This window comes from Bos grunniens, chromosome 5 (assembly GCF_055505025.1).
Source record: "Bos grunniens cultivar Pamir isolate PY7600 chromosome 5, Bosgru_T2T1.0, whole genome shotgun sequence".
Lineage (NCBI taxonomy): Eukaryota > Metazoa > Chordata > Mammalia > Artiodactyla > Bovidae > Bos > Bos grunniens.
Window position 1 is genome coordinate 49,839,744 of NC_141169.1, and position 27,072 is coordinate 49,866,815.

At 40.7% G+C, this 27,072-nt stretch overlaps 1 protein-coding gene across 1 annotated transcript in view; it reads left to right on the plus strand.

Moving 5' to 3' along the window:
• The window catches only part of GNS (glucosamine (N-acetyl)-6-sulfatase), a 49,752-nt gene that overhangs the window by 10,554 nt on the left and 12,126 nt on the right, over positions 1-27,072 (plus strand). The window contains exons 2-10 of the mRNA XM_086400204.1: positions 826-885; positions 4,147-4,353; positions 6,279-6,344; positions 6,780-6,878; positions 8,496-8,663; positions 10,622-10,704; positions 11,985-12,103; positions 13,806-13,909; positions 21,166-21,267. Coding sequence (XP_086256330.1) covers positions 826-885; positions 4,147-4,353; positions 6,279-6,344; positions 6,780-6,878; positions 8,496-8,663; positions 10,622-10,704; positions 11,985-12,103; positions 13,806-13,909; positions 21,166-21,267 — 1,008 coding nt within the window. The remainder of the gene's footprint in view (positions 1-825; positions 886-4,146; positions 4,354-6,278; positions 6,345-6,779; positions 6,879-8,495; positions 8,664-10,621; positions 10,705-11,984; positions 12,104-13,805; positions 13,910-21,165; positions 21,268-27,072) is intronic.

The following is a 27,072-nucleotide window of genomic DNA, read 5'->3' on the forward strand; positions in this document are numbered from 1 at the left end:
TTACTATTATTTGTATCTAAATGACCAACATCATGCTTTCTGTCCTCACCATAGGATTGGAAACTAGTTGTTTTCTATACTTGTCAGGATCTTAAATTTTGAGCAAAAGATAAAAAGCAAGGATATAAACTAATTTCTGACTATTCTTTGGCTTGATGAGGTTCTGTGTAGATCTGTTTGCCCTTTGGCTCAAGTTTTACCTGAGGTGGTGGTTGGTCTGGTGCAGAGGGCCATGAGCTTATACTCAGAAAGTGTGCATGGCCTGTACTGCCAAGTGACTGATATTTGAGTCAGTTTGGGGGCCTTGTCTAACTTTTAGAACCTAAGTGTTATTTTATTTCTGTTTAAGGGGTGAAAGGCTCCTTTCATATCATTTTCCACATTCTGCTTGTAAAGATGAATTATTGGAGGTAGATATGCCCCATCTTTTTGTAAGGGGACTGGTGATAAATGAAAGAAGGGCATCAAGATCTCATTACATTGAAATCAGCGTTGCTAGAATAATGCCATCAGCTGTGAACTTTCCCTTCCTGCAAGCATTCTAACTACCTGAACTTTTGCACAGGACATAACTGGAAGGCTGCAGTCCATGGAATCGCTGAGGGTCGGACACAACTGAGCAACTTCACTTTCACTAACTGACTGAAATCAAACTTGCTGGGTTCATCTCTTGAATCACATGGGACTCTCAGCTGTTTCTTAGTGTCAGATGGAGCTGATCATTTGGGAATAAAAGGTTGAGAGTAATCAAAAAACACAAATTTTGTCTTGTGTGCTTTAGTTTATTGGAAGAAATTGTTTGATGAATATTTATTTATTTTACAGACACCACTGAAGAAAACCAAGGCTCTCATTGGAGAAATGGGAATGACTTTCTCCAGTGCTGTAAGTTTTGAAGCTGATTTAATTTTGTTAAACTCTGTGTTTATATTCTAAGAAGAAACACTCTTTTGAGTAGTCTACTGTAATTTTTATGGCTTTTCTTCTAGTTAAATGCCTGATCTGAAGGAAGGATTCTATTTAATGTGATGTAAGTTCTTTTAATTGAAATATTACTACTTAACTATTGAAGATTTATGGCAGGTATCTTGTAAGCCATTCTGATCTGCAGCTCAGAACTAGAGAAGTTTATTTAAACCTTCATCATTGGAGGTTTGAAAACGGATTGTAAGAATTGGGTATCGTTTGTACTCTGTAAAGTGTTCCATGGTAAAAGCCTGTAGGCTACTTTACAAAGCCCAGTTAACCCTTTTAGTCAAACCTAGCAAAGATAATACCAACAAAACAGAACAAATGTAACAACTATGCATATGTGTGTGCATGCATATACATAATATTAATACATGTGTATATGTTCATATATAAACATAAATGCAAAAATCCAAAACAAAATACTAACAAATCAAATTCAGGAACCATGCTCATAACCAAGTCAGTGGTAGCATAGTGTAGTGTCAGGAAATCCTTTGAAGGAGCAGCACAGTGTTGCGGTGAAGAGCACAGACTCTGGAACCAGACCACCGTGTTTTGAATGTTCTTGCTGTCTCTTTTCTAGCTGTGCTTCCTTGAGCAAGTTGTTAAGCTTTTTTGCCTTTGATTCCCCCATTTGTAAATAGGAATACTAAAGCCTATCTCAGAGGTTAAATGGATTGTTACAGGTAAAGCAAGCATTTATATCAATGCCTGACTTGTAGTAAGTACCACTGCGTAATGGTGGTTGTTATATCGTCCACCAGCAGTGGTTAAAAGAAGGAAAATTAGATGGTTGTCTCAGTAGGTGTTTAAAAGTCCTCTGAGGGACTTCCCTGGTGGTCCAGTGGCTGGGACTTTGCTTTCCAACATTGAGGGGGTGAGAGTTTGATTCCTGCTCGGGGAGCTAGGATCCCACATGCTTGCAGCCAAAAAACAAAAACATAAATGCAGTATTTTAACAAATTCAAGAAAGACCGTTAAAAATGGTCCACATCCAAAAAAAAAAAAAAGCATCTGAAATGTTGGCACCCCTTTTCTTATAGTTTGTTAAACCATTAGAAAAATATACCATGATGACTATTTCAAACAAATAGCACAACTTATAGTTAAGATTAAAGTCTCAGGGTACTGTTCTTAGGGAAGACAACAAGAGCCCAGTATCTCTCACTTAATCATCTACTGAACTGTCTAGTCACTGGCATTAAGTCTTGTGAAGACCAAAATTGTTATTTCCACTTGTCTGAAGTTTCTACTTAGAAATCATAAGAGAGTTGTTGGAAAGCTTTTAAATTAATAGAATTTAGTACGTTAGAAATGAAAAGCTGTAAATAACTTTCTTCCATGTAACTAGTTAGAGAAAGATGAGGTTGGGGGAGAGGTGATCCCGCTGATTAAAGGCAGGAAAATATAGACTCTAGGAATAGCTAGTGGTGTCCAGTAATGGTTAAGACCTATAAATGCAGTTAGAATATTTGGTGAGTGATAAAGTACTTCACGGAGAAGGCAATGGCACCCCACTCCAGTACTCTTGCCTGGAAAATCCTGTGGACGGAGGAGCCTGGTGGGCTGCAGTCCATGGGGTCACTAAGAGTCAGACACGACTGAGCGACTTCACTTTCACTTTTCATTTTCATGCATTGGAGAAGGAAATGGCAACCCACTCCAGTGTTCTTGCCTGGAGAATCCCAGGGACAGGGGAGCCTGGTGGGCTGCCGTCTATGGGGTTGCACAGAGTCGGACACGACTGAAGTGACACAGCAGCAAAGTACTTCATGCATAGTTATACACATCATTTCTGCAGGGAGACACATTATAAAATGCTTCTTCTAGTCAGAATCCCAATGGGATTCTTTTTAGGCTGAATTTAGTGATTCCAGAGTTATCTGGAATAATAAGTAGGTTAGAATAATCAAGGTAAAAATTTTAAAGAGATATCTCTACCAGACCCTGAAATGTAATATGAAGATCCAGTTAACAGCATAGCACTGGCCAAAAAATAGATCAGGAAATAAAAAAGGAGAAGAATTAAAAGAGTTGCCAGTGTGACAATTACAAAGGTCAAACATCCAACCAAATTAAAAAGCAAAAGTAAAAACTTGGAAGTATTTGTAGCATTATTGAATCCTTCCTTAAAGCTTATGTAGTGAGTGAGTGAAGTTGCTCAATTGTGTCTGACTCTTTGAGACCCCATGGATTGTAGCCTACCAGGCTCTTGCATCCATGGGATTTTCCAGGCAAGAGTACTGGAGTGGGTTGCCATTTCCTTCTCCAGGAGATCTTCCCGATCCAGGGATTGAACCCAGGTCTCCTGCATTGTAGGCAGATAGACACTTTACTGTCTGAGCCACTAGGGAAGTCTAAAAAAAAAAAAAAATGTATAACAGGAGGGGAAAATGTGCAAAGCACGTGAACAGACCATTCACATGAACATAATTGATCAGTATGCATGTGGAGAATGTTCATCCTCACCAGTATTTAAGAACGCCAATTCCAATTTGAAAGGCCAGAGACATGTGAATTATTTCAAAGGGATGATACGTAATTCTGGCAAGGGTGTGCTCAAATGAGCAAAATGAGCATTCCTGCCCTGCTGGTGTGAGTATAAGCTACTATTACCCTTCTGTAAAATGGATAGGTAATGAGTGTTAGGACCTAGACAAATATTACTAGGTCAAATAGGGTAATTCTGTTGATGATAGGAGCTAGTGGATACATAATTAGAGTAGGGAAAAAAAAAATCTGTGTCCAGTGTATTAAAGTGATGCAGGTAATCTACAAAACTCCAGATCAGCCTGAAAATGACTCCCTACTTCTCAGCTGCCCTAGATTGGAGGAGTATCCTTCATGTTTGTTCAGGACCTCGCTCCCAGCATGCTGTGTTCCTTGTACGTAAAATTAATTTGGCCAATGAGATTAGAACAACTTCAGGTTATCCTGTAAAAAGAAACTAGCGGAAAAAGAGGTGTGTTCTCTTGGTTGTTCTGTTTCCTGTCTCCACTAGAGAACTTAAAGCAGCTCTGAAGTGTGTCATGTATAAAGAAAATCCCAATTCCACGGGAAACTAGAGATTTGAAGTTAGGGGAATTGAGCAGCTTTCTTTATTCTGATTAGAAATGATGCGAAATCCATCTGTCTTGTGTAACTCGGTCTCTGTTGCTTCTCTTCCCTTTGTAGTATGTGCCAAGTGCTCTCTGCTGCCCAAGCCGAGCCAGCATCCTGACAGGGAAGTACCCACACAATCATCACGTGGTTAACAACACTCTGGAGGGAAACTGCAGTAGTAAGTCCTGGCAGAAGATCCAAGAACCGAATACTTTCCCAGCAATTCTCAGATCAATGTGTGGTTATCAGACCTTTTTTGCAGGGAAATACTTAAATGAGGTATGTTGAATGATCTAGTTATTCCCTTTTGTTTTTTAATAACAGCTCCTGAAATGTGAATGTATATAATTCATGTTAATTTTTTTTTTAATTAGTATCCATTCAAGTCATGTTAAAGGGTTTTCAGGTATCTGGCATTTCTCTTAATCTACCTGTTAAATAGGAACTTATTTACATGAATGTAATTTACAGGATTTGGACATGGTGGTTATTCTTTCTTCAAACAGTCTCTGGAGCATTTATTTTAAAATAGTCTCAGACCACTGTGGTCTGAGACATCTTCCCTTTCTTCCTCAAGAATTCTGCTTGTCACATGGCTGTCATGGTATCTTTGTTTCCAGTTCTCCTTTATCAGGACCAGAGTGAAGAATTTTTTCCTTTGAGCTTCATTCCTGAATAATAACAACTTAACCCATTTTTTGGAAACAGATTGTGGGGAGATAAGTGACGAAGGAAGAGCACCCAAGCCTGAGACATTCAGGCCATTGAAGTATGTGCCTGAGTGGTTGGCATGCTGGCCTTGAAGGCCTGGGATGAAGGGAGGCCTCACTGTGACCTGCCCAGGCCAGACTTCAGGGCCTTGTGTCCACCACACTGGCCTTAGCATTTAGTCAGAGTTCAGGCTTAATGAAAATAATGTGTTTGAGAGTGTTTGAGATTATCTTTTAAAGTAAAAGTGGGATTCAGGACAAAGAGAACATGTGTGTTTTCTTATGTACTTTATCCGTGGTTGCTAGAGCTTTTAATATCTGATCTGAACTTTGTTAATTCTCTCCCTGCCTGTAATAATTGGGGGAATTTGCAGCTTTGTGGGTTTGATGAAAAATGAGTCAGTTTGAAAAGAATCGTGAGTAATAAATGTGGTGGTTTATGGCTACAGGTCATAAAGAGAACATACACTACTTTTCATATTGAAGATCTTCTAACATACACAAAATTAGAAATTCTTCAAAATACAAAGAATTATTCTTAGAGGTACCGCGTTAAATGGACAGTATTAAGCCTTGTCAAGATAAAATGGGATGACTCTGTGATCTCTTCACTTAATTCATCTCATCAGATAAATTGAGTCCAAATGTAGTCTTAAGGGCAATTCCCTGGTGGTCCAATGGTTAAGACTCCGAGCTTCCAATTCAGGGGGTGCAGGTTCAATCCCTGGTCAAGGAACTAAGATCCCACATGCCATGTGGCATGGTCAAAAAGTAAACATAAATAAAGTAGCAAAAATGGACTCCATCAGCAGGAGAGCTGAAGTGATAGACTGAGAGCTTATAGCCTGATTTGGGCTCTTAGCCACAAGGCTGGCTAGACCATTCAGTCTATGCAGTCAGTAGCTCAGCAGATGAGCCCTGTGGCTTTAGCTATATTGCCTTTTCCTGTAAAGGACTAAGAGTAAATATTTTAGGCTTTCGCAGGCCATATGTCTGTGTAGTGACTATTCAGTTGTGTCATTGTCGCTGGAAAGCAGCCACAGGCCTGCAGAAACCAGGGAGTGTGGCTGTGTTTCAGTAGTGCTTCACCATCACTGAAGTTTAAATTTCAGGCAAACTGTCACAAAAATAATCCTCTTTTGATTTTTTTTTTTTTAATTCAAGTGTATTTGATTTTGTTTGGTTTGGTTTTTTTTTTTTTTTTTTTAGTATTTATATTTTTTAAGGTTTGGAATAAAATTCTTAGCTTACCAGCCATCCAGAACAGTTGGCAGACTAGATTTGGCCGACCAGCCATAATTTGCCAACTTATGCTTCAGAAATTCCTAGGTCTTTAGTGTTCTTCCCTTTTCAATTGATTTTTGTACTTGTGGGAATTGAGCACTTAACTGGGTTTCAGGCACTGATGTAAAAAGATTCTGACAAGTTTCGTGTTTCTTTCTGGTCTGGTCCCATCCCATGAACTTCTAATGCATTGCTTGTCTTGCTTTCCAGTATGGAGCCCCAGATGCAGGTGGACTCGGACACGTTCCTCTGGGCTGGAGTTACTGGTATGCATTGGTGAGTGAACAGTGAAGTCAGCGACAGTTACACACAACCCTACAGATGCTTGTCTACTTTCTACTGTAGCTCTGATATTGGCGTTACTTGGTTTGCATTTACGGTTGGCCATTTCATCTCCTTGAAAGTCTGTTGATTTGTGAGTCACTCTGTTGTGAGATATTTTTCTTGCATTCCACAAGGTTTAGCAACATATTTTGCTGTTCTACCGGATCTGTTTCTGGTTTTTTTTAACTAAACATATTATTGAAATTCTACTCGTAGTTAATAAAACCGTAGTCAAGAAGTCTAATTCAGTATTGACTTGAGCAGTTACCTTTTATGTCTTACCACTGTTTAAGCAGAGTACGGTTTAGCCCAGTATGGTTTCCAACTTTCATTTTGTATGCTGGCCTCATTTAAAAAAAAGACAACTCACTTTCCTCTCTTTAATAGGAAAAGAATTCTAAATATTATAATTACACCCTGTCTATCAATGGGAAGGCACGGAAGCATGGTGAGAACTACAGTGTGGACTACCTGACAGATGTCTTGGTGAGTTCCGGAAGCTCTGTCCTTGCAGTTTAGCTCATGTTTAACTAAAGACTCTGCCTCAGAAACCTTTAGTTATATTTGTTCACTTTGAGTAGCATGAATAATAACTTGATCTAACTGCTGAAGAATATTTTCAGCTGGTTAAAGATTCCTGAGAGTGTTTTTCTTTGTAATTAAGCCAGGCTCAGATCTAATGTTTTTGAAATTCCAGCAGCAAATCCCTTTTCCAAAGGCTAATCTCTAAAACTGTGGAGATTACTTTGAAGAGGTTTTACACTGTAAGGGTTCCTACTCTCGACCCCAGTTTTACTCACAGGCTGCAGGATGACAGCTTCATCATGAGGGTAAGGGGATAGAGGCAGGGAGGTTCTCCAGGCATTGAGTATTATATATTAAAAAAAGTACTGAGATGGGAACATGAATTGGGGACTCTCCTTTCCTGTCTAAGATGGTTCTAATGACAACCCCCCAAAGGGCATTCATTCACCAAGTACTTCAGCACCCCTTGGAGCTAGTACTAAGCAATAAATAAAGCAAAGTCCCCGATTCTATGGGAGGTCACCTTTTAGGGGTGGGTTTATTTACACATATGTGTGTTGTCTTGTTAGATGGTGATGAGTTAGAGCAATAAGGCAGAGCATGGAAGATACTTAAATAGTATTTAAGCAAAATCCTAAAGGAGATGAGAATGAGCTATACAGATCAGTGGAAAGAGTGCCATAGGCAAAGGAAGCAAAAAGTGTGAAGGTATTGAGATGGGTGTGCCTGGCGTGTTGGAGAAACCACAGAGTTTCTGACGGGGCTGAAGTGAAGTTAGATGGGTGGGATGATGGTAGGAAATTGATAGTGTCTTTTGAGTTTCATGTTGGGGAGAAATGAAGATGTACATCAACTAGAACAATTAAAAATATAGCATGTATGTATGTGAGAAGCTTTGATTTTCATAAACTGTCTCCAGAGAAGCAAATGAAAAATTTAAGTCCAGATAAATTAAAACCCTGGTGTGGCATATTTGGACTTAATATTATTCATTTAGCTTAACTTCAGCTGGGATAACTTAGGATATCCTTCTTGATGCCAGCATTTTTGTAAGATTATGGTAACTTAATTCACTTTTCCCCCTATTGTGAATTAGGTTGACTCTGTTTTATATTCATTAAAGCATCAAATGTTTATGCTCTGAGCTGCATTAATGTAAATTAATACTAAAATGGCCAAATTATTCTTTTTTTCCTCATGGGAGGCATAACAACTTTTAGGTTATGTAAAATCGTCAGCGTTAGTTGCTCAGTCTTGTTTGACTCTTGGAGACCCCAGGGACTGTGGCCTGCCAGGTTCCCCTGTCGATGGGGTTTCTCCAGGCAAGAACACTGGACTGGGTTGCCATTTCCTTCTCGGGCTTTCTTAAGAAGGGGTGTGCTTTCCAGTACTTTCACGCGTTTGCCTGAAAGCTAGATGATTCGTTCCAGCAACACGCTTGCAAGTGACTGTGCCGTAGATTGTGTGCCACAACTGCGAGAAGCGCATAGGCCCCTGCACCCCTTTCACAGAGAACAGATACTTGTCTAGGCCTCAGTTGCTGGGTAGGGTGAGGTGACCAATCTTTCTGTGTGTCAGGCCAATGTCTCCTTGGACTTCCTGGACTACAAGTCCAACTCCGAGCCATTCTTCATGATGATCTCCACCCCAGCGCCTCATTCGCCATGGACGGCTGCACCTCAATACCAAAACGCCTTCCAGAACGTCTTTGCACCAAGAAACAAGAACTTCAACATCCATGGAACGGTAACTTCCCCTCAGCCTTGCATCAAGCCAGGCTCGATGTGATTGCGTGTATAATACACTGGTCAGGAGGCCTTTGAGTCATGTAGTTGGTCTTCCTTCTCAGTCTTTTCGAGGTAACTGTGCCTGTCTCTAGCACACTAGGTAGTATACACGTGCTTCAGGAGTCCAGGTAAGTTTCCTGCCATGCACTGGGCGAGCAGCTCGAGAGTCCACGGGGAGTGGTAGAGAAATGCTGTCTTTCCTGCCTACAGTCCCTGCTGATAACCTCCACGCTGGCTCTCCTGCCCGGCAGTGGCCGAGATGTGTCCCTTGGGGCTGAATGGGGCCTGCAGCATTCTCCTCTGGGTGGAGGCATAGGAAAAAGTGGTGACACAGCGTAATGTGATTGGGAAGGGAAGTTGGATGGAGAAGTGAGCCAGAGCAAGGAGTGTAATAAAGGGCTGTGACCTAAATGCTGTTTGCCTCCAGTGCCACTTAGCCCTCCCTCGGTCCAGGAGATGGGCAGTTCACTGGTTCGAAGACTGAAGACTGCTACCACCTGATGCTTGTTTCCCTGAAGTCTTAGTTACTCGTGAGGTGGTAGAAAGAATGAGTCTTGGAGTTAGATTCAGTACTACCGCTTTCTAACTAAGTGACCTGACGGTTAGTAAGAGGCTTAACTTCCGTTTTTCCCTCTGAAGTGGGAGATCCTGACCTCTCATGCAACTCTTGAATGGATTGAAGTTGTTGTTGTGGTTCAGTTTCTCAGTCCTGTCTGACTCTTTGCGACCCCATGAACTGCAGCACGCCAGGCTTCCCTGTCCTTCACCATCTCCTGGAGTTTGCTCAAACTCAAGTCCATTGAGTCGGTGATGCCATCCAACTATCTCATCCTCTTGTTGTCCCCTTCTCCTGCCTTCAATCTTTCCCAGCACTGGGGTCTTTTCAAAGGAGGTGGCTCTTTGCATCAGGTGGCCAAAATATTGGAGCTTCAGCATCAGTCCTTCCAATGAATGTTCACAGTTGATTTCCTTTAGGGTTGACTGGTTTGATGTCCTTGCTGTCCACGGGACTCTCAAGAGTCTGTACATAGAAACATTTAGCACGTTGCCTGGCACATGGTAGGCTGTGCTTGGTGTGTATGATGTTAAAACTGAGTGAATTGAGTTTTAAACCAAAGGGCTGGTCTCTCTCTGTTCCAAAAGAAGTACACACAAGTTCCCATGGCTAAGTAAGCTTAGCAGCTTAAGGTTAAATACGTCACTGTGCTATAGAATTTCTCAGTTATTCATGTTCTAACATGAATTTGCAATAGGAGAACATGCTGTATAGCATTTTTCAAGCATACTAACTAAAGAAGACTGAGGATCATAGTTTGCATGGTGGCAGCCTAGGGTTGTATGAATAGGGAGATGAAAATCAAAAGTATTTGGCAATTAAAAAAAAAAAAAACTTCTTTATTTAAATGAGAAGAAGCCTCTAGATTTGGATTTGAAGTTTTAGAAAATTGCTATGATAAGGTTTTTCCCCCAAGGTCTATACCTTAGGTAGGAAGATAGAGGGGAATAGAATGATAACTTATTAGGCAAAACTTAGAGGAAGGTAAAGTTAGTATTTACCCTTTTGTAGTTTGAGTGGCAGACTCAAGCACAGATTCCAAGTTACAAATGTAATCTAGTCAGTTTCCAGTATCTTTCTCTAAATGTCTTATGCTGCTCAGGAAGGATCCCAGGCCTTCTGCTGTTAGGGAGGGGTTGGGAAGAAGCTAAAAAATAAGTGATAATTTGCAGAATGTTTTTTTTTTCCTTACAAACACAGAGAAGGGAGGTGGGAGTGGGTGGTGGAGGGAAAATCTGAAGTTGCTTAAACAGGCTCCAGTTAGTTCCTTTTTGCTCAAGTATCAAGTGATCCTTTTATCTACTCTAGTACTTTGACTCTGGTGACTTGGTGCTAACTTTTTTTTTTTCTTTAAATTTTAGAACAAGCACTGGTTAATTCGGCAAGCCAAGACCCCAATGACTAATTCTTCAATACAGTTTTTAGATAATGCATTTAGGAAAAGGTAAGAGCTGCTCCTTTCTCAGTCTGGGTGGTCTTTGAGGACCCTCAGAAGCAACCCATGAATAGAGGACTGCACCATGTGGTTATCTGTGAGAAAAAAATCAGAGCTTAGCAAGTTGGTGGGAGAGACTCTAATAGGGGGTCTCCGCATTTAGCAGTAAGGTGGCCTTTGGCCCTTAGGACTGATTAAACAGTCCATTCTTCTGACTCGTTAAAATGTTACATATTGGAGCCATTTGATTGAAATTTTTCTTTTCACTATGTCTAAAGAAAATTACATAAGACCCAAAGGCTTAGACTAGAGCAAAATATCTGCCTTTGCTGTTTTGAGTTTTTGAGAAAATTCTTTTAAGTCAGGTTTTTAAAAGTTCATTACTTTCTCTTACGGTGTATTTAGTTTTAGACCAGGAATTGGCGGACTTCTTCTGTGAAGGGGCAGATAGTAAATATTACAGGCTTGTAGGCCATCTTGTGTCTGTTGCTGATGCTCAGCTCTGCTGTTGGAGTGTAGAGCAGCCCTGGACAGTATGAGAATGAATGAGCATGGCTGTGTTCCAGTAAAACTTGATATAAAAACAGCCAACAAGTTGTCGTTTTTGGGGGTGTAGAGTTTCAGATTCACAAGGTGAAAAACGTTCTGGAGATTGGTTTCACTCTGTGAATATACTGAACCCTACTGACCTATCCACTTACAGATTGTTAAAACAGTAATATTTTATGTCTTGTACCACAGTTGAAAACAGAAAGAATGTGGTCAAGCTTTGACCCATGACTACAGTTTGTTGGCCCATTTTAGTCCATTAAACACTGTTGCAGCACAGGTCCATCTGAATTCATCTCTGTCAATCAGTGCTGATTTGACAAGTTTGCCTTCTGGTAGTGGGTTTTTTGTTTGTTTGTTTGTGTACTTGAAGGATAATTGCTTTACAATATTGTGTTGGTGTCTGTCATACATCAACACCAATAGTCTTTCATTCTCATCACCAGTTATGATAAATAATAAAGCTAATTCATTTTTAAAAAGCCTAATTTATTTCTGTGGAATCAGTTAAATTTGGAGTGTTCTGGAATTTTCTAATCTGTGTTTTGCAATGAAAGAAAGGAAATATGGGATTGGAGCTTTCGGGGAAGAGTGGCTTTGAGGGGTTTCTTTGGGAGGGAGTTTGGGGGTGTTTTGGGTTTAGGAGCCTGTTTGGACTTGGCTTTTGCTGTTTTGGCAAGATGGCAGTACCTCAGCCCTTTGTCTCTGAGGTGCTGTTGCTGCCCTCTGTTCACATTCAGGTGGCAGACTCTGCTCTCAGTGGATGACCTTGTGGAGAAGCTGGTCAAGCGATTGGAGTTCAATGGGGAGCTCAACAACACCTACATCTTTTATACCTCAGACAATGGCTATCACACAGGTAAGGGGCAGACCATGACCTTGGTGAAGTGCCTTTCCGTTCTCACCCAGTCAGTAGCGCTGGCTGGGAGCTTCTGTCCTTTTGCAGGGGTGAATAGGCCAGAGGGCGGGTCTTGCCATCAGGGCTCCTCTGGTTAGAAGGCCAACTCATTCCCTTGGGGAAAGACCCAGGTTCATTACTTGCCATTTGACAGGCTAAGTTATGTGGTGTTCTAAGGAGTCTAAGCAGAGAATAAGCTTGATGGGTTGGAGGCAGGCTTTATGAAAGAGGTGAGAAACTAAACTTGATTTAAAAGATAAGTGGATCTTAGAGAATAGGGGTATGACATTTTACACAGGAAGACCAAGAGAGGGTTGCCTTGGGGAAAAACTTTCTTGTGAAATTAGGTTTTTGGTATGTGTGGTTTTTCTTTTGTGGCTTTTGTCTTTTCACAGCTGCCATATGAGTCAACCCCGTGTCCTTGACTTTCATCCTTTTTACTTGGACCTTCTTTAGCTAAAAATCAGTATTTTCTTCTTTCTCCACTCTTAAATTTCCTAAACTTGAAGGTAATTAATCTGATATTTGCACAGGAGCAGATTGATTAGGCATTTCATGTGTTATTATGAATATTTTTAAAGTCAAAGTAAAGACTAGTAAATTAACCTTCGTTGTCTAGCTTTAATTTTCAGTGACACAGGGCCAGTCTTTTGAATTCCTCATTCCTTCTGCATGTTTCTTTTTTAGCCAGAAGTTTCTGAAGGCACTCGAGACATGGTGATTCCATACGTCAGCACTTGATTGTGCCTCTGAGTAGTTGATTACGTATCAGAACCTACATAAAACCCATACGCTACCTTTACTTTTTATGTGTTGTAAGGCTGTCTCTTGCCACTGATTTATCGGAGAAACTGGTCTTTTGTCCTTTAGAATATCACATTCTAGATGTGGCTAATTGCATATGTGATAACTTGTTTATCTATACTCAGCATTTTCTATAGATTGATAGTTAGAGCGAGAGTCTTAATAGAACTGTGTGTTTTTCAACAAGAATGCTTTCTTATTGATGCTGCTGTGTACTTCTTACTGCTTTACATCATGAAGCCTGGGTGTCTGGTTGCCTCACTTTAGAGATGTTGTTTCTGATTGATGGCTCATGTGGACCAACCTGAGCTCCTCCTGTGAACCTCTTGTGCCTGAAACGTCCATTGATGATTGTGCGTAAATCAGTTCCCTCAGAAACTGAAAAATCTGACTTCATAACTCTGTCCTTCCTTTTGAATTTACTAGCTGGAATTCCTCAGGAAATTTGCCTCATCAACTGTTTGGCTATCTTGAGGTACAGTTTATTCAGGAAAGGCTGGATAAATGGTTTTGTTCCTTTATTTAACAGCTTTAAGACTAACTTCATTCAGTTGTGATCAGGTGGAGTATCATACATAAATAATGTATATTTGTGCTTCAATACTTTCTAGTCATTCCTTTTGTTGTATTTGCCTATTTAAGGCCAGGGAGTTCCTCGGGACATTTATTTAAAGAAGATGAGCTCACTGTTTCCTGCCTTGTAATAATTAGAGACCCTGGGGGATTTAAGCTCTTCGCTAAGACACCATAATTAGTAAAACAAGGCTATTTTTTATTTTTACTGTTGATTGAATGAATGCATGCGTGAGAGACATTTCTATCTTGGCTCCATCTTTACCCTATGCATTTTTTTCTCCAGGACAGTTTTCTTTGCCAATAGACAAAAGACAGCTGTATGAGTTTGATATCAAAGTTCCACTATTGGTTCGAGGGCCTGGGATCAAACCAAATCAGACAAGCAAGGTAGGTTCCTGATACGGTGATGCCGTGTACAGGTAGTATTTGCCTGAGAAAAGAAAGCATTTCCTCCCAAAAGGAGACCTATTCTGTCTCTCCTCCTTTGAGGATAAAGGCTGATTGGCTTAAGATTTTACAAGTGTATTTATAAGCTTTGCAAACGGTGATTCTTATTTCTTTCTTTTTTTTAATTGAAGTATACTTGATGTACAATAATTCTGTAAGTTCAGGTATATAGTATAATGATTCACAGTTTTTAAAGGCCATGCTCCATTGAGTTACTTGTAAATATTGGCTGTATATCCTGTATTGTACAGTATATCCTGTGTCGTACCGTATATCCGTGTAGCTTATTTTACACCTAATACTTTGTACCTTTTAACCTTCCATTCCTGTATTTCTCCTCCTCCTCCCATCTCCCCTTTGGTAACCGCTTGTTTGTTCTCTGTGTCTGTATCTGTTCTCCATATCCATGTTTTGTTATATTTGGTAGTTTGTTGTATTTGCTAGATTTCACAAATAAATGATATCTTATAGTATTTGTCTTTCACTGTCTGACATATAATAACAGTAAACTGCTGGCCACCCACTCTTCGCTGTATTTTCCCCTTGTATACGTATCACATCAGCATGAATAGCTTTTGCTTGTCTCTTAAGACTGAATCTTTACATGGTGACTGCACTTCCCCAGGGTGCTCGTTAAAACTACCTCCTGGAAGTGAAAGTGAAAGGCTCAACATCCACAAAGTTTTGGATTGAATCACTTGGACTGGACTAGAAACGCTGTCTCTGCTTTTTTTTCCCTCAAGTTAACAATGACCCTTGAGAGGCAGCCCAGGCTGGAGCCCACAGCCCTGTCGAGCCAGGCTGTTCAGGCTTTGTTCTGTGTGCGCATCCCCTGGGGGCCTTGTTGACATGCAGATTCTGATTCTTCAATCCAGCCTGCTCCCAGGTATTCCCGGCTGATGTCCACCTGGTCTGAGCTCCCTCTGCATATAAGGCTACAGAAAGCTTGTCTTCTGAGAATTTAGTCCCTCTCTGTGGGACTCTTCCTTACTAATGCCTTTCTGCTTTACTGATTCTCTTTCCTAAAATTGTCATAAAGGATCACATTATTCTTTTGTTACCATTTCCATCTGGTTTCATACTTGGTTTTAATACTGAGGCAGATGATGGGCACCTTGATCCAAACTCTCTGGTCTGACCTTGAGAGAGAAGAATTGATAGGCTCTACCAGTTATGTTTACTGTCTTCCTGGATAGCACAATTTCAGTCTGAGCTCTGTGAGAGAGACAAACAAAAATCAAGAAAATGGATCATTTAAGCTAAAATTGGAAGATAGGCCAGCATTTCTAGGAATCCTGTGTACTTGAATTTGATTTGAGGGTTTAATGTTTACTTTGTTTAAATGTCTGCCATTTACTTGTTTCCTTTCACAATGCTCTTGATTGGAATTCTGTTAAAATTCTCTCAGAAACTTAAAGTGGCCTTCATAACTGCCTTCTGAATTTTCTTTTCCTCTCAAGACCCACATTTCTAAAGCCAGTCACTTTTCCACTACAAATCCATTACCCTCTAAACGGACATCTCCTTTCAGGAGAGGTGGACAAGATTGGAAGACCATTCAACCATAAGAGCTTTTTCTGGGTGTTGGGAGTGTATTGAGGAGGCACATCTGTAGCCATGTGCATGTCCCAGGAAGAGGGCTAATGGGACGACATCTGTGCGAGGAGGGAGGCTGATGAGCACAGATGTCAGCCAGCTGCCCAGGAAACAGACTGTTCCTTTTTTCTTCAAGTTGACAGTGTCACTAAAATCAGAAACTTCATCTTCTATAAGTCATTTAAGTGAAACCAGGTCCTAGGAAGCCATTTCAACAATAATAACCTTTATTGAATACTTAGGATGCAGCAGGTGCTGTTCCAAGTGTTACTGCCTATACCAACTCACTTAACCTTCACAGCCTTTTGAGATATGAATACAGTTATCCCCGTTTTATAGATGAGGTAACTGAGGTTCAGTGATTTGCCCAAGATGGTGTAGCTAAAGAATAGCAGAGCCCTGCATTTGAACTCTGGCAGTCTGGCTGATGTGTGCTTAACCAGAATTCATACACTCAACCATGACTACGGTTCAGACAGGTATCTTCTTGTGCCAGCACACTACATGAGGAGCCTGGGAGTCACAGCAAGAGCTGTCATTGGAAGGTTAATTCTTAACTCCCTGTGTCAAGGGGGAGCCAGATACTTGAGCTGCATTCATCAGCGAAAGCCTCTGAGGCATTTAGGCAGAGACTCAGGTATTGGAAGGCTTCAGTCACGTGGAGATCTGTGGGAGGGCGTCCTCAGCAGCGGGACAGTGCCTGTGAAGGCACCGGGAGAAGAAGGAGATCAGCTGGTTCATGGGCAGAAGGTGGCAGTTGTGCTGAACCCCTTTCACTTCCTACCTGGGCCAGGCGTCTCTCTCACCCCCTTACCTTTGCGCGGCTGGCCGCTTCTGTCTGCATGCCCACCTCATGCTCCTTTCACTCGGCTAAGTTAGTGTCCTCTGGGGCTTTGGTTTAGGGCTCTCCTCTGGGACATCAAGGCAGATACCTGCCCCACAGAGAGTGGGTGCCTTTCCCAGGTTCCCAGCTGGCCTCACACTTAACACACCTGACTAAGTATGTCTTTTTGACTCCAGGAGTCCCTACTTGAGAGGTATTATCCGAACTTAGACTACCCAACCCTTAGTGAGAGTTTGGGATTAGCAGATGTAAGCAATTGCTTATGCAGTGAATAAACAAGGACCCACTGTATAGCACAGGGACCTCTCCTCAATGTTCTGCAATAACCTAAATGGGAAAAGAATTTGAAAAAGAATAGATACATGTATTCGTATAACTGAATCACTTTGCTGTACACCTGAAACTAACACAACATTGTTAACTATGCTCCAATATAAAACAAAAAATTTTTAAAGGTCCTATTATGTACTCTAGGGAACTACATTCGATATCCTATGATAAACCATAATGGAAAAGAATATTTTTTAAAAATGTATCTCTGTATGTGTATAACTGAATCACTTTACTGTATAGCAGAAATTAACATACTAAGTCAACTGTACTTCAATGAAAAAAAGAATACCTAGCCCTTAACGTACAATGGTGGACATCCAAGTTGTGTGAATGGATATTACCAAGGTTACACAGTAAGTGGCAGAACCAAGTCTGAAAGTTAACTGTTCTCAAAAATCCGTGGGTTTGGGGGAATTCCCTGGTGGTCCGGTGGTTAGTACTTGGTGCTTTCACTGTCAAGGGCCTGGGTTCCATCCCAGGTCAGGGCAGTAAGAGCCCACAAGCCATGCAGTACAGCCAACAAAAGAAAAACACAACATTGTTAACTATGCTCCAATATAAAACAAAAAATTTTTAAAAGGTCCTAGGGAACTGCATTCAATATCCTATGATAAACCATAATGGAAAAGAATATTAAAAAAAAAATGTATCTCTGTATGTGTATAACTGAATCACTTTACTGTGCAGTAGAAATTAACATACTAAGTCATCTGTGCTTATGCCATGGCTTATGACATTCTGTACTGGCAGTTGTGGTGTGAGAAGTGTGAAATTTCCAGCTTGCCTCTAACACAGTGTCAGCAATGGTGGCTGATTCATCCTGTGCTGGCAGCGCAGTTGTCTCAGTGCAGGTTCTGTGTGAGGGTCACGGGGTGGTGAGTTGAGCATAATGAGCTGAGCTGGCAACAGCCTGGTGGCCAGAACAGGGCACATTTGAGCAGTGGCTTTAACTTTGTGTTGGCTGTTGAGGAGAGCAGGGGCAGGTGGTATGGGCGGATGCTAAGCGCTGGCTGTTGAGGTCTTCTCCTCTGGAGGAACATTAACCTAGCTTTAGATTTGGTGGTGGAAGTTCTCGGGCTTTAACAAAGGAAAATGTTGGTAGGAAAATGGAAAGGACATAGCATGATTCAGGGGAAACGGAACTGAGCAGGGACTCAGGAAGACCGCTTACTGGCTTTAAGACTGGTTAGACTAAGCCTTGGTTTCCCCATGTGAAATTGGAAAGATGCTAAGTGTGAATTCTCTAGTGTTACTAGGTCTCATCCCAGCTTACTCCTTGTTAGGGAAGTGGGGGATGAGGGGCAAATCGAGGTGAAGCGTTCTCTGCTCTCAGGGCTGCTCATTAGATGGGTCTGGGGTGCTATCTGGTACGCTTCCAGTCTTCTTTTGAAAGCCTTACATGAACTCTTTTAACATCAGGGCTTAAATGTCTGTCTGAAGTCCTGGGAGCCCGTATTCTTTTAGGTAGTTTCTAGACCTAAAAATAAGCAGGTTCAAGACATGATATCCCTCAATCTCATGCCTCAGTTTTTTAGGGCCTTCTGTTTGATCAAAATGTCTATATACTTAAATCCTAGGACCATTCCCAAATAAATTGTGAGGCTGTGATTTATGGACTGATTTCCTTGGTCTTGGCAGAGCCTTTTCTGTTCCAATGCATAAATGAATCTTTAGGTTTACACTCAGTGATAAAAGCAGTACCATCTTAGGATCTTGAAATGCTAATGTTTCTAGACATCCTTATGGTGATGGGCTCACAGTATACATTGTAATTCTTGGCTGTATAAAAACCAGAGAGAGGTAATTCTCTCAAATTCTTCAATTACACTTGGTATCTACTGGAAGTCCCCCATCTCCTAACATTGTATGCTAATTTTGAGACTCTACTTCTTAGTCAAACAAAACCCAGTAGTCAAACAAAACTCCATCATTTTTAGGGAAGATATGATTATGTAGACACTTGGAAAGAGAGTGTCTTGGGGATGGTGTTTATGGTACTTGTGCTGAATCTTAGCGACTTGGTTTGTTCTGGATCTTGCAGTCCTTCTCCCCGCCCCCTCCCCTCTCCCCATTCCCCGCGCCCCCCCCCCCCCACACGCAGAACAGCCTGCCACTAGAGGGCATTCCCACCCCTAGCTGATGGCTGAGCCAGGCAGTCACTGTTTTATATGTCTGTCCATTTCATTATTTTGGTGCCTTGGACATGTTAATAATACCTGTGGGACTGGCTTCATTCATGTTCTGGACATCATTGAAAATATGTCAGCCACATTTTGAAGTCTTGTTGCATTTATCTGATTCTGGAGGTGGTATCTCTGCTTGTCTGTCTTTTCCTGCCATGGTCTCTTTCATATTCATACTCACTCTTGTTGACTGTCTCCTAAGTGGCTTAGTCTACCTGGGGGACTTGGAACCAGGAAAGATACCGCCCAACACCAATCCCCAGAGACATAGTTTTTGTGTTTTTTATCCTCACTAACGTATGGATTGCTTTTCCTGAGTTGCCTGCTACTGAAGGTTAATTTCCAACAGCTGCAGAGTTATACTAATTGATTCAGAGCCAGGATATGTATATTACTCTGCCCTCCAGGAACCATCACTCCTTCTCCAGGAGCCAGGAAACCTGGCTGCTACTCAGAAGATGTCTTCTTGCCTTTTGTGTCTGCACTTTGGTTTTGTTTTTAAATTAAAAGTAGCAGGATTAGTTTGTTGTTGTTGTTTTTTTTAATCCCCTTTTGGCTTCTCCTAAGATGATCTGAGTTTTCTCTACAGTTTTCTTGACTGGTATTTATTTCTAGTAAATGACAGCTTTTCCAGTTACAGGCTGCTGACTTTGTTTCAGTTACTTCTCTTTTCGTTTCCTCATCTGTAAAATGGGGGAAATACTGCTTCCTAGGATGGTGCGTGGATGCTCAGTCCCTAAGTCGTGTCTGATTCTTTGCGACCTCATGGACTGTAACCTGCCAGGCTCCTCTGTCCATGAGATTTCCCAGATAAGAATACTGGAGTGGGTTGCCATTTCCTTCTGCAGGGGTTCCCCACCCAAGGGTTGAACCTGGATCTCCTGCGTTGGCAGGTAGGTTCTTTACCGCCAAGCCACCGGGGAAGCTCCTAGAATCATGGTGAGGCTTAAATGAGGATATGCGTTAGGAACTGGCCCGGAGTAGGTGCTTGGTGAACATTAGTTCATTTCCCTGGATTGTCTCATCATTCCAAGGCTTTTTCTAGCTTGTGACCATGTGACTTCTAGACCTATGCCCTCTGCTACAAAAGTTCATGTTGTTGTTGAGCCAGAACATATATGGGATACTCCAGACTGAGATGCAGAATACCAGATTTCAAATAATTGGTTCAAAATTTTTTATAAAGTAAAATCTCATCATTTTCTTTTGTATTGCTTATATATTAAATAGTAATAGTTAAACATTTGCAATAAATTTTACCTCTTTTTTTTCTACTTTAGTGTGATCATTGAAAGTGAGAGTATTAATTGCTCAATTTGCTATCCCATGAACTATAGCCCATCAGGCTCCTCTGTCCATGGTATTTCCCAGCCAAGAATACTGGAGTGGGTAGCCATTTCCTTCTCCAGGGATCTTCCCAACCCAGGGATAGAACCCAGGTCTTCTGCATTGCAGGCAAATTCTTTACTGTCTGAGCCACTAGGGTGGTCACTAGACAATTTTAAGTTACACATATGACTCCTGTTCTATCCTCTATCGGACTATGCAGGTTTAGACCTGGTAGAGATATTGTGTACAGAAGGAAAATTATCCAGTACATCAAGGAGATATGTCAAGGAATAAATGCTACACAGTGTTTAATTTCTAGGCTTTTTTTATTTAAACATCCAGGTTTCGTGCTTATTAAGGAAACTTACTGAGGCATTGTTGAGATAAATTTTCTGCACTCTCCAAAGCCTACTGCAAATATTTTTAGCCATGTTGTCACTTTGAAAAAGTATTTAAAAGGCGGATACCCTAATGGGCGACAAGCATTCAACCTTTGAGCCTTTCAAAAATGTCAGGAGTCAATTTGAAGTCAAGTAGTGAACTAGTGAGAATAATCAAGGTGGAAAACACTTGTATAAAGTAGCCTGACATATTTCTCATCATTCATAACAGACTCAAGGCAATCCTAAAGGAATCTTGAAAAATGTTTTGGTCAATAACTGTGTAAAATAAGCATAACTTCCCAGGGGCCTGTATTATAAACTTTATAAGGCTTTATGTTTTATATCTTAAATTGTCATAGTTATATTTGAATATATGCAATAGGAAGTATGGTTTGTACAAAAGATAATAGAAAGTGCTGCTTGTTTCAAGGATGGGTTTGGGGAACGAGAACTCTAGTGTAGATAGAAAAGGAAAATGAGACCAGCTGTGTTCTGAGTCAATTTATTGTTTCTTTCTCTTTCTCATAGATGCTCGTTGCCAACATTGACTTGGGCCCTACTATTCTGGACATTGCGGGCTATAGCCTGAATAAGACCCAGATGGATGGGATGTCTTTTTTGCCCATTTTGGTGAGTATAAAGCTCTCAATCAGCCCTGAGCCAAGACTCTGAAGTAAATTCCAGGTTGTATAAGTAGAGTTAAATTTTAAATCTTCAGGGGAGACCCTTTAAATCTTAAAACTATTAAATTTGGGAAGCAGAGAATACAGCTTTTCTCATATCTGTAGTGGGAAGGAGCTTTCTTTAAAAAGACTAGACACATATAAACAGAGTTCTGCATCCTTCCTTTTCTCCTTCTTCCCCCAAAAGCCCCATCATACACAAAGACAGGTAACAAATTGAGAAAATATTTGCAGCATATATGAAAAAGGGTAACTAATCCTAATAGATGAATTCTTAAAAGTGAAAATTAATATCTCAGTATAAAAATAGGCAAAAGAAGTAACTAATCAATTCTCAGAGGAATTAAAAATGACTAGAGTCAGTGCAAAAAGATTGCTTCAATGCTGATCAAAGAAAGGCTTAACTGAAGGAGGCCCCTATTGCCTGTAGAACTGGCAAAGATGAAAAAGATTAATACCCAGTAATTATAGAAGTCTGAAAAAAAATGAAAGCTACTCAGACTCATTGAAGTGTAATCAGTATAAGCTATCAGTAGGCTAATTTAATAAGACCCATCACTTCAGAATACACACATCAAGCAGATCTAGGAATTTACTCTTAAGAGAACAAAATTCGTTCAAGAATTATCTGAGTACCTACTGTGTCTGGCACTGCACAGTGCTAACTATAAAGAACTGCGTGTAATATTCACCTGGAGCTGTCACAACATTGTTAATCAGCTGTACCCCAATACGTAATAAAAAGTTTAATTAAAAAACCCTACATACAGTAGTAATAGAAGAAAATTACAAAACCTGAATATACAGAAGGGAATTGGTCACATTGTGGCAAAATTAAACAAGACTATTGAAGCAGCACTAAATGATGTGCGTAAGTATATATTGACTTAGAAAGATGACCACCACATACTGCAGGGAGAAAAGGAGGTTTCAAACAGCATCTCTTTTTCATTAAAAATGTATGTAAATATGTTTAGGCATAGAGAAGTTTGACGGATCAGTACTGTATATTATAGGTAACTCTTACTGATTTGTATGAATCTGTCACAATTATTAGGTGAGGTGTGACTTATCCAAGAGAGTACATGTCACTCATGTAAGTTATAAAACACAGGAAATACCCATGAACCCATAATCCCATTTAAGAACTGAAATACTCCTCATATTGATGGGTCTTCCTATGCACTCCTCCCCATCCCACCCCTTTACCTGCCCTTACCAGTTATCACTTTTCTGAATTTTATGGTTGTTACTCTCTGGCTTTTATTTTTTTAGTAGTTATCATGTACGTAGCCATAAACAACATACCTGTCTTGGGGGAAAAATACCTATCTTGTTTTGCACTCTAAAGATGACATTCTACTAGTTGTAATCAAGCCTTTTTTTCCAGTTCAGCATTGTTTGCAGATTGATCCATATTGTTCACTGATAACCTAATATTCCATCATAAGAAGGAATGCTTCACCTCTTAATTATATTTTTTTATCAGTTGTACATTTGTGGTATTCTAGTTTTGCTCTAGGCGTGGTGCTGCCATGACATTCTCATACGTGTTTCCCAGTGAGCATGTGTATACACACCAAGGTCACGGGAACCTCACATCTTCATTCCTACAAATATCACCAAGTTATTGTCCAAAATCATCATCAGTTGATATTCCACCAGTAATGTGTAAGAATTCCTTTTGCTCTATATGAAGCTATCAGACTGCTTCATTTTTTTGCCTATCTAGGGGGTGAAAAACAACAAAATTATAGTTGGTTCTACGGTACATTTCTTTAATTAATGAGATGAATCACTTTTTTCACAGCTTAATTCCCTTACTATACAATTTACCAGTTTAAAGTTGACAGCTCACTAGGTTTTGATATAGTCAGAGTTGTACAACTTCAGTATAATCTAACTTTACAACGTTTTCATTACCCCCAAAAAGAAACCCCCAGATACACTAGGAGTCACTCCAGGCTCCCTCTCTCAGCACCAGACAGGCACTCCTTTGTGTCACTACAGATCGTCTGCTGTGGACATTTTCTGTAAGTAGAATCATACAGTATGTGGTCTCTTGTGATTGGCTGAAAACACTGAGCTGTCTTCAAGGGTCATCCCCATTGTAACACATGTTACTACTTCATTCCTTCTTATTACTAAACAGTAGTATTCCATGTATTTATCCAGCCACGTATTTATCCAGCCATCAGTTGATAGACATTTGCATTGTTTCCCATTTGACTCTATGAGTAACACTGCTGTGAACATTTATATATAGATTTTTGGGTGAGCTAATGTTTTCCATTCTCTTGAGTGTATCCTTAGTAGAACTGCTAGGTCATGTGGTGATTTTTCTGTTTAACCTTTGGAGGAACTTCCAGACTGTTTCTAAAGTGATGGCACTGTTCTGTATATTCCCACCAGCAGTATAAAAGGATTCAGTTTCTCTACGTCTTTGCCATCAGTTGCTGTTATCTTTTTACTATGTCTTAGTGGGTGTGAGGGATTTGATTTAAGTCATACCTGAATGGTCTAGTGGTTTTCCCTACTTTCTTCAATTTAAGTCTGAATTTGGCAATAAGGACCTCATGATCTGAGCCACAGTCAGCTCCTGGTCTTGTTTTTGCTGACTGTATAGAGCTTCTCCATCTTTGGCTACAAAGAATATAATCAGTCTGATTTCGGTGTTGACCATCTGGTGATGTTCATGTGTGGAGTCTTCTCTTGTGTTGTTGGAAGAGGGTGTTTGTTATGACCAGTGTGTTCTCTTGGCAAATCTCTATTAGCCTTTGCCCTCCTTCATTCTGTGTTCCAAGGCCAAATTTGCCTGTTACTCCAGGTGTTTCTTGACATCCTACTTTTGCATTCCAGTCCCCTATAATAAAAAGGACATCTTTTTTGGGTGTTAGTTCTAAAAGGTCTTGTAGGTCTTCATAGAACCATTCAACTTCAGCTTCTTCAGCATTACTGGTTGGGGCATAGATTTGGAATACTGTAATATTGAATGGTTTGCCTTGGAAACAAACAGAGATCATTCTGTTGTTTTTGAGATTGCATCCAAGTACTGCATTTCGGACTCTCTGTTGACCATGATGGCTACTCCATTTCTTCTAAGGGATTCCTGCCCACAGTAGTAGATATAGTGGTCATCTGAGTTAAATTCACCCATTCCAGTCCATTTTAGTTCACTGATTCCTAGAATGTCGACATTCACTCTTGCCATCGCCTGTTTGACCACTTCCAATTTGCCTTGATTCATGGACCTAACAATCCAGGTCCCTATGCAATATTGCTCTTTACAGCATCAGACCTTGCTTCTATCACCAGTCACATCCACAACTGGGTATTGTTTTTGCTTTGGCTCCATCCCTTCATTCTTTCTGGAGTTATTTCTCCACTGATCTCCAGTAGCATATTGGGCACCTACTGACCTGGGGAGTTCCTCTCTCAGTATCCTATCATTTTGCCTTTTGATACTTTTGACTGTGTGGATCACAATAAACTGGAAAATTCTGAAAGAGATGGGAATACCAGACCACGTGACCTGCCTCTTGAGAAACTTATATGCAGGTCAGGAAGCAACAGTTAGATCTGGACATGGAACAACAGACTGGTTCCAAACAGGGAAAGGAGTACGTCAAGGCTGTATATTGTCAACCGGCTTATTTAACTTACATGCAGAGTACATCATGAGAAACGTTGGGCTAGAAGAAGCACAAGCTGGAATCAAGATTGCCGGGAGAAATATCAATCACCTCAGATATGCAGATGACACCACCCTTATGGCAGAAAGTGAAGAGGAACTAAAAAGCCTCTTGATGAAAGTGAAAGAGGAGAGTGAAAAGGTTGGCTTAAAGCTCAACATTCAGAAAACGAAAATCGTGGCATGTGGTCCCATCACTTCATGGCAAATAGATGGGGAAACAGTGTCAGACTTTATTTTGGGGGGCTCCAAAATCACTGCAGATGGTGACTGCAGCCATGAAATTAAAAGACGCTTACTCCTTGGAAGGAAAGTTATGACCAACCTAGATAGCATATTGAAAAGCAGAGACATTACTTTGCCAACAAAGGTCTGTCTAGTCAAGGCTATGGTTTTTCCTATGGTCATGTATGGATGTGAGAGTCAGACTGTGAAGAAAGCTGAGCGCCGAAGAATTGATGCTTTTGAACTGTGGTGTTGGAGAAGACTCTTGAGACTCCCTTGGACTGCAAGGAGATCCAACCAGTCCATTCTAAAGGAGATCAGTCCTGGGTGTTCTTTGGAAGGAATGATGCCAAAGCTGAAACTCCAGTACTTTGGCCACCTCATGCGAAGAGTTGACTCATTGGAAAAGACTCTGATGCTGGGAGGGATTGGGGGCAGGAGGAGAAGGGGCCGAGAGAGGATGAGATGGCTGGATGGCATCACTGACTCGATGGACGTGAGTCTGGGTGAACTCCGAAAGTTGGTGATGGACAGGGAGGCCCGGCGTGCTGAGATTCATGGGGTCGCAAAGAGTTGGACACGACTGAGCGACTGAACTGAGTGGGTATGAGTGGGACTCGTTGTGGTTCTGATTTGCATTTTCCTAATGACTAATCTTGTTGATTTGTTGTCACAAACATACCTTGTCATGTATTTGTTGGACATTTGTATATCTTCTTTGGAGAAATGTCTGTTCAGATCCTTTGCTTGTTTTTTCAGTTGGGTGTTTGATCAGTGAGTCATCTTTCACTTACGTCTTTTGTGTTTCTTGCCTTGTGAAATGCCTTTTTTGCCATGATATTCCCCGTTTGTGACTTGTCTTCTCCCTGCATTAAGATATGACAGTGCAGGAGTGTGTGAAGCACCTCTTTTATGAGATGATTTAGTGTCCTTTGTGTCTTGTTTATAAAAATACTTTTGAACCTTGAGGTCAGAAAATAGTTCTCCCAAATTTTCTTCTGAAAATTCTGTAGTTCTGCCTCTTAACCTTTGAGTCCTTGATGTATCTGGAATTGGTTTTCTTGCATGGTAGGAGTCAGGAATTCAGTTTCATTTCTTTTTCTATAAATACTCAATTGTCTTTTCTGTTACACAAATATGTCTGTCCCTCAACCAGTGTGTTGTTACAAAGCTGTATAATTAAACCTTGCATGTGTACACTTCTCTCTTAGGGTTATTAGGGGTCTCTTAAGAGTTGTTCTTAGGGGTATCTTAAAAGACAGTTATCTTTCTTCTATCTTCCATGTAAACTTTATAAAAACAGCTTTTCAGATTGCTTAAAAAATCATTTTGGGCTTTGGCTGGAATTGCAATAAATCTATAGGATCATATAGAGGGAAATTTTTATCTCTTCACTCTTCCTAAACAAATCTTACACCGTTAATCTTATTTCTAGTTAGAAAAAAAAAACAACTTCACTACAGGGCTAAAGTCATTATGCTATGTATAATTAATTTCTCTGCAGTTTCGTAAATGCCCCCTGGGACCTGGCTATCTTCCTTGTTCTTTTGTTTTGAAGGTTAGTCCTGTGGAAACCTCTGGTGTATTAGGGCTGTCGTACCTCTCGCTCTGCCTTAATATGGTAGCTACTAGCCGCCTGTGACTATTTAACTAAAGTGAGAAATTCAGTTCCTCAGTGGCAGTAGCCACATATCAATTGCTCCAGACACCTTGTATCAGGCAACAGTTACAAAACATTTCAGTCAGAAAGTTCTGCTGCACAGGGCTGCTGTAGACCAGGGGGTGGCAAACCCCTGTGGGCCAAGTCAAGCCTACCCTGGGGGTTTTGTAAATGAA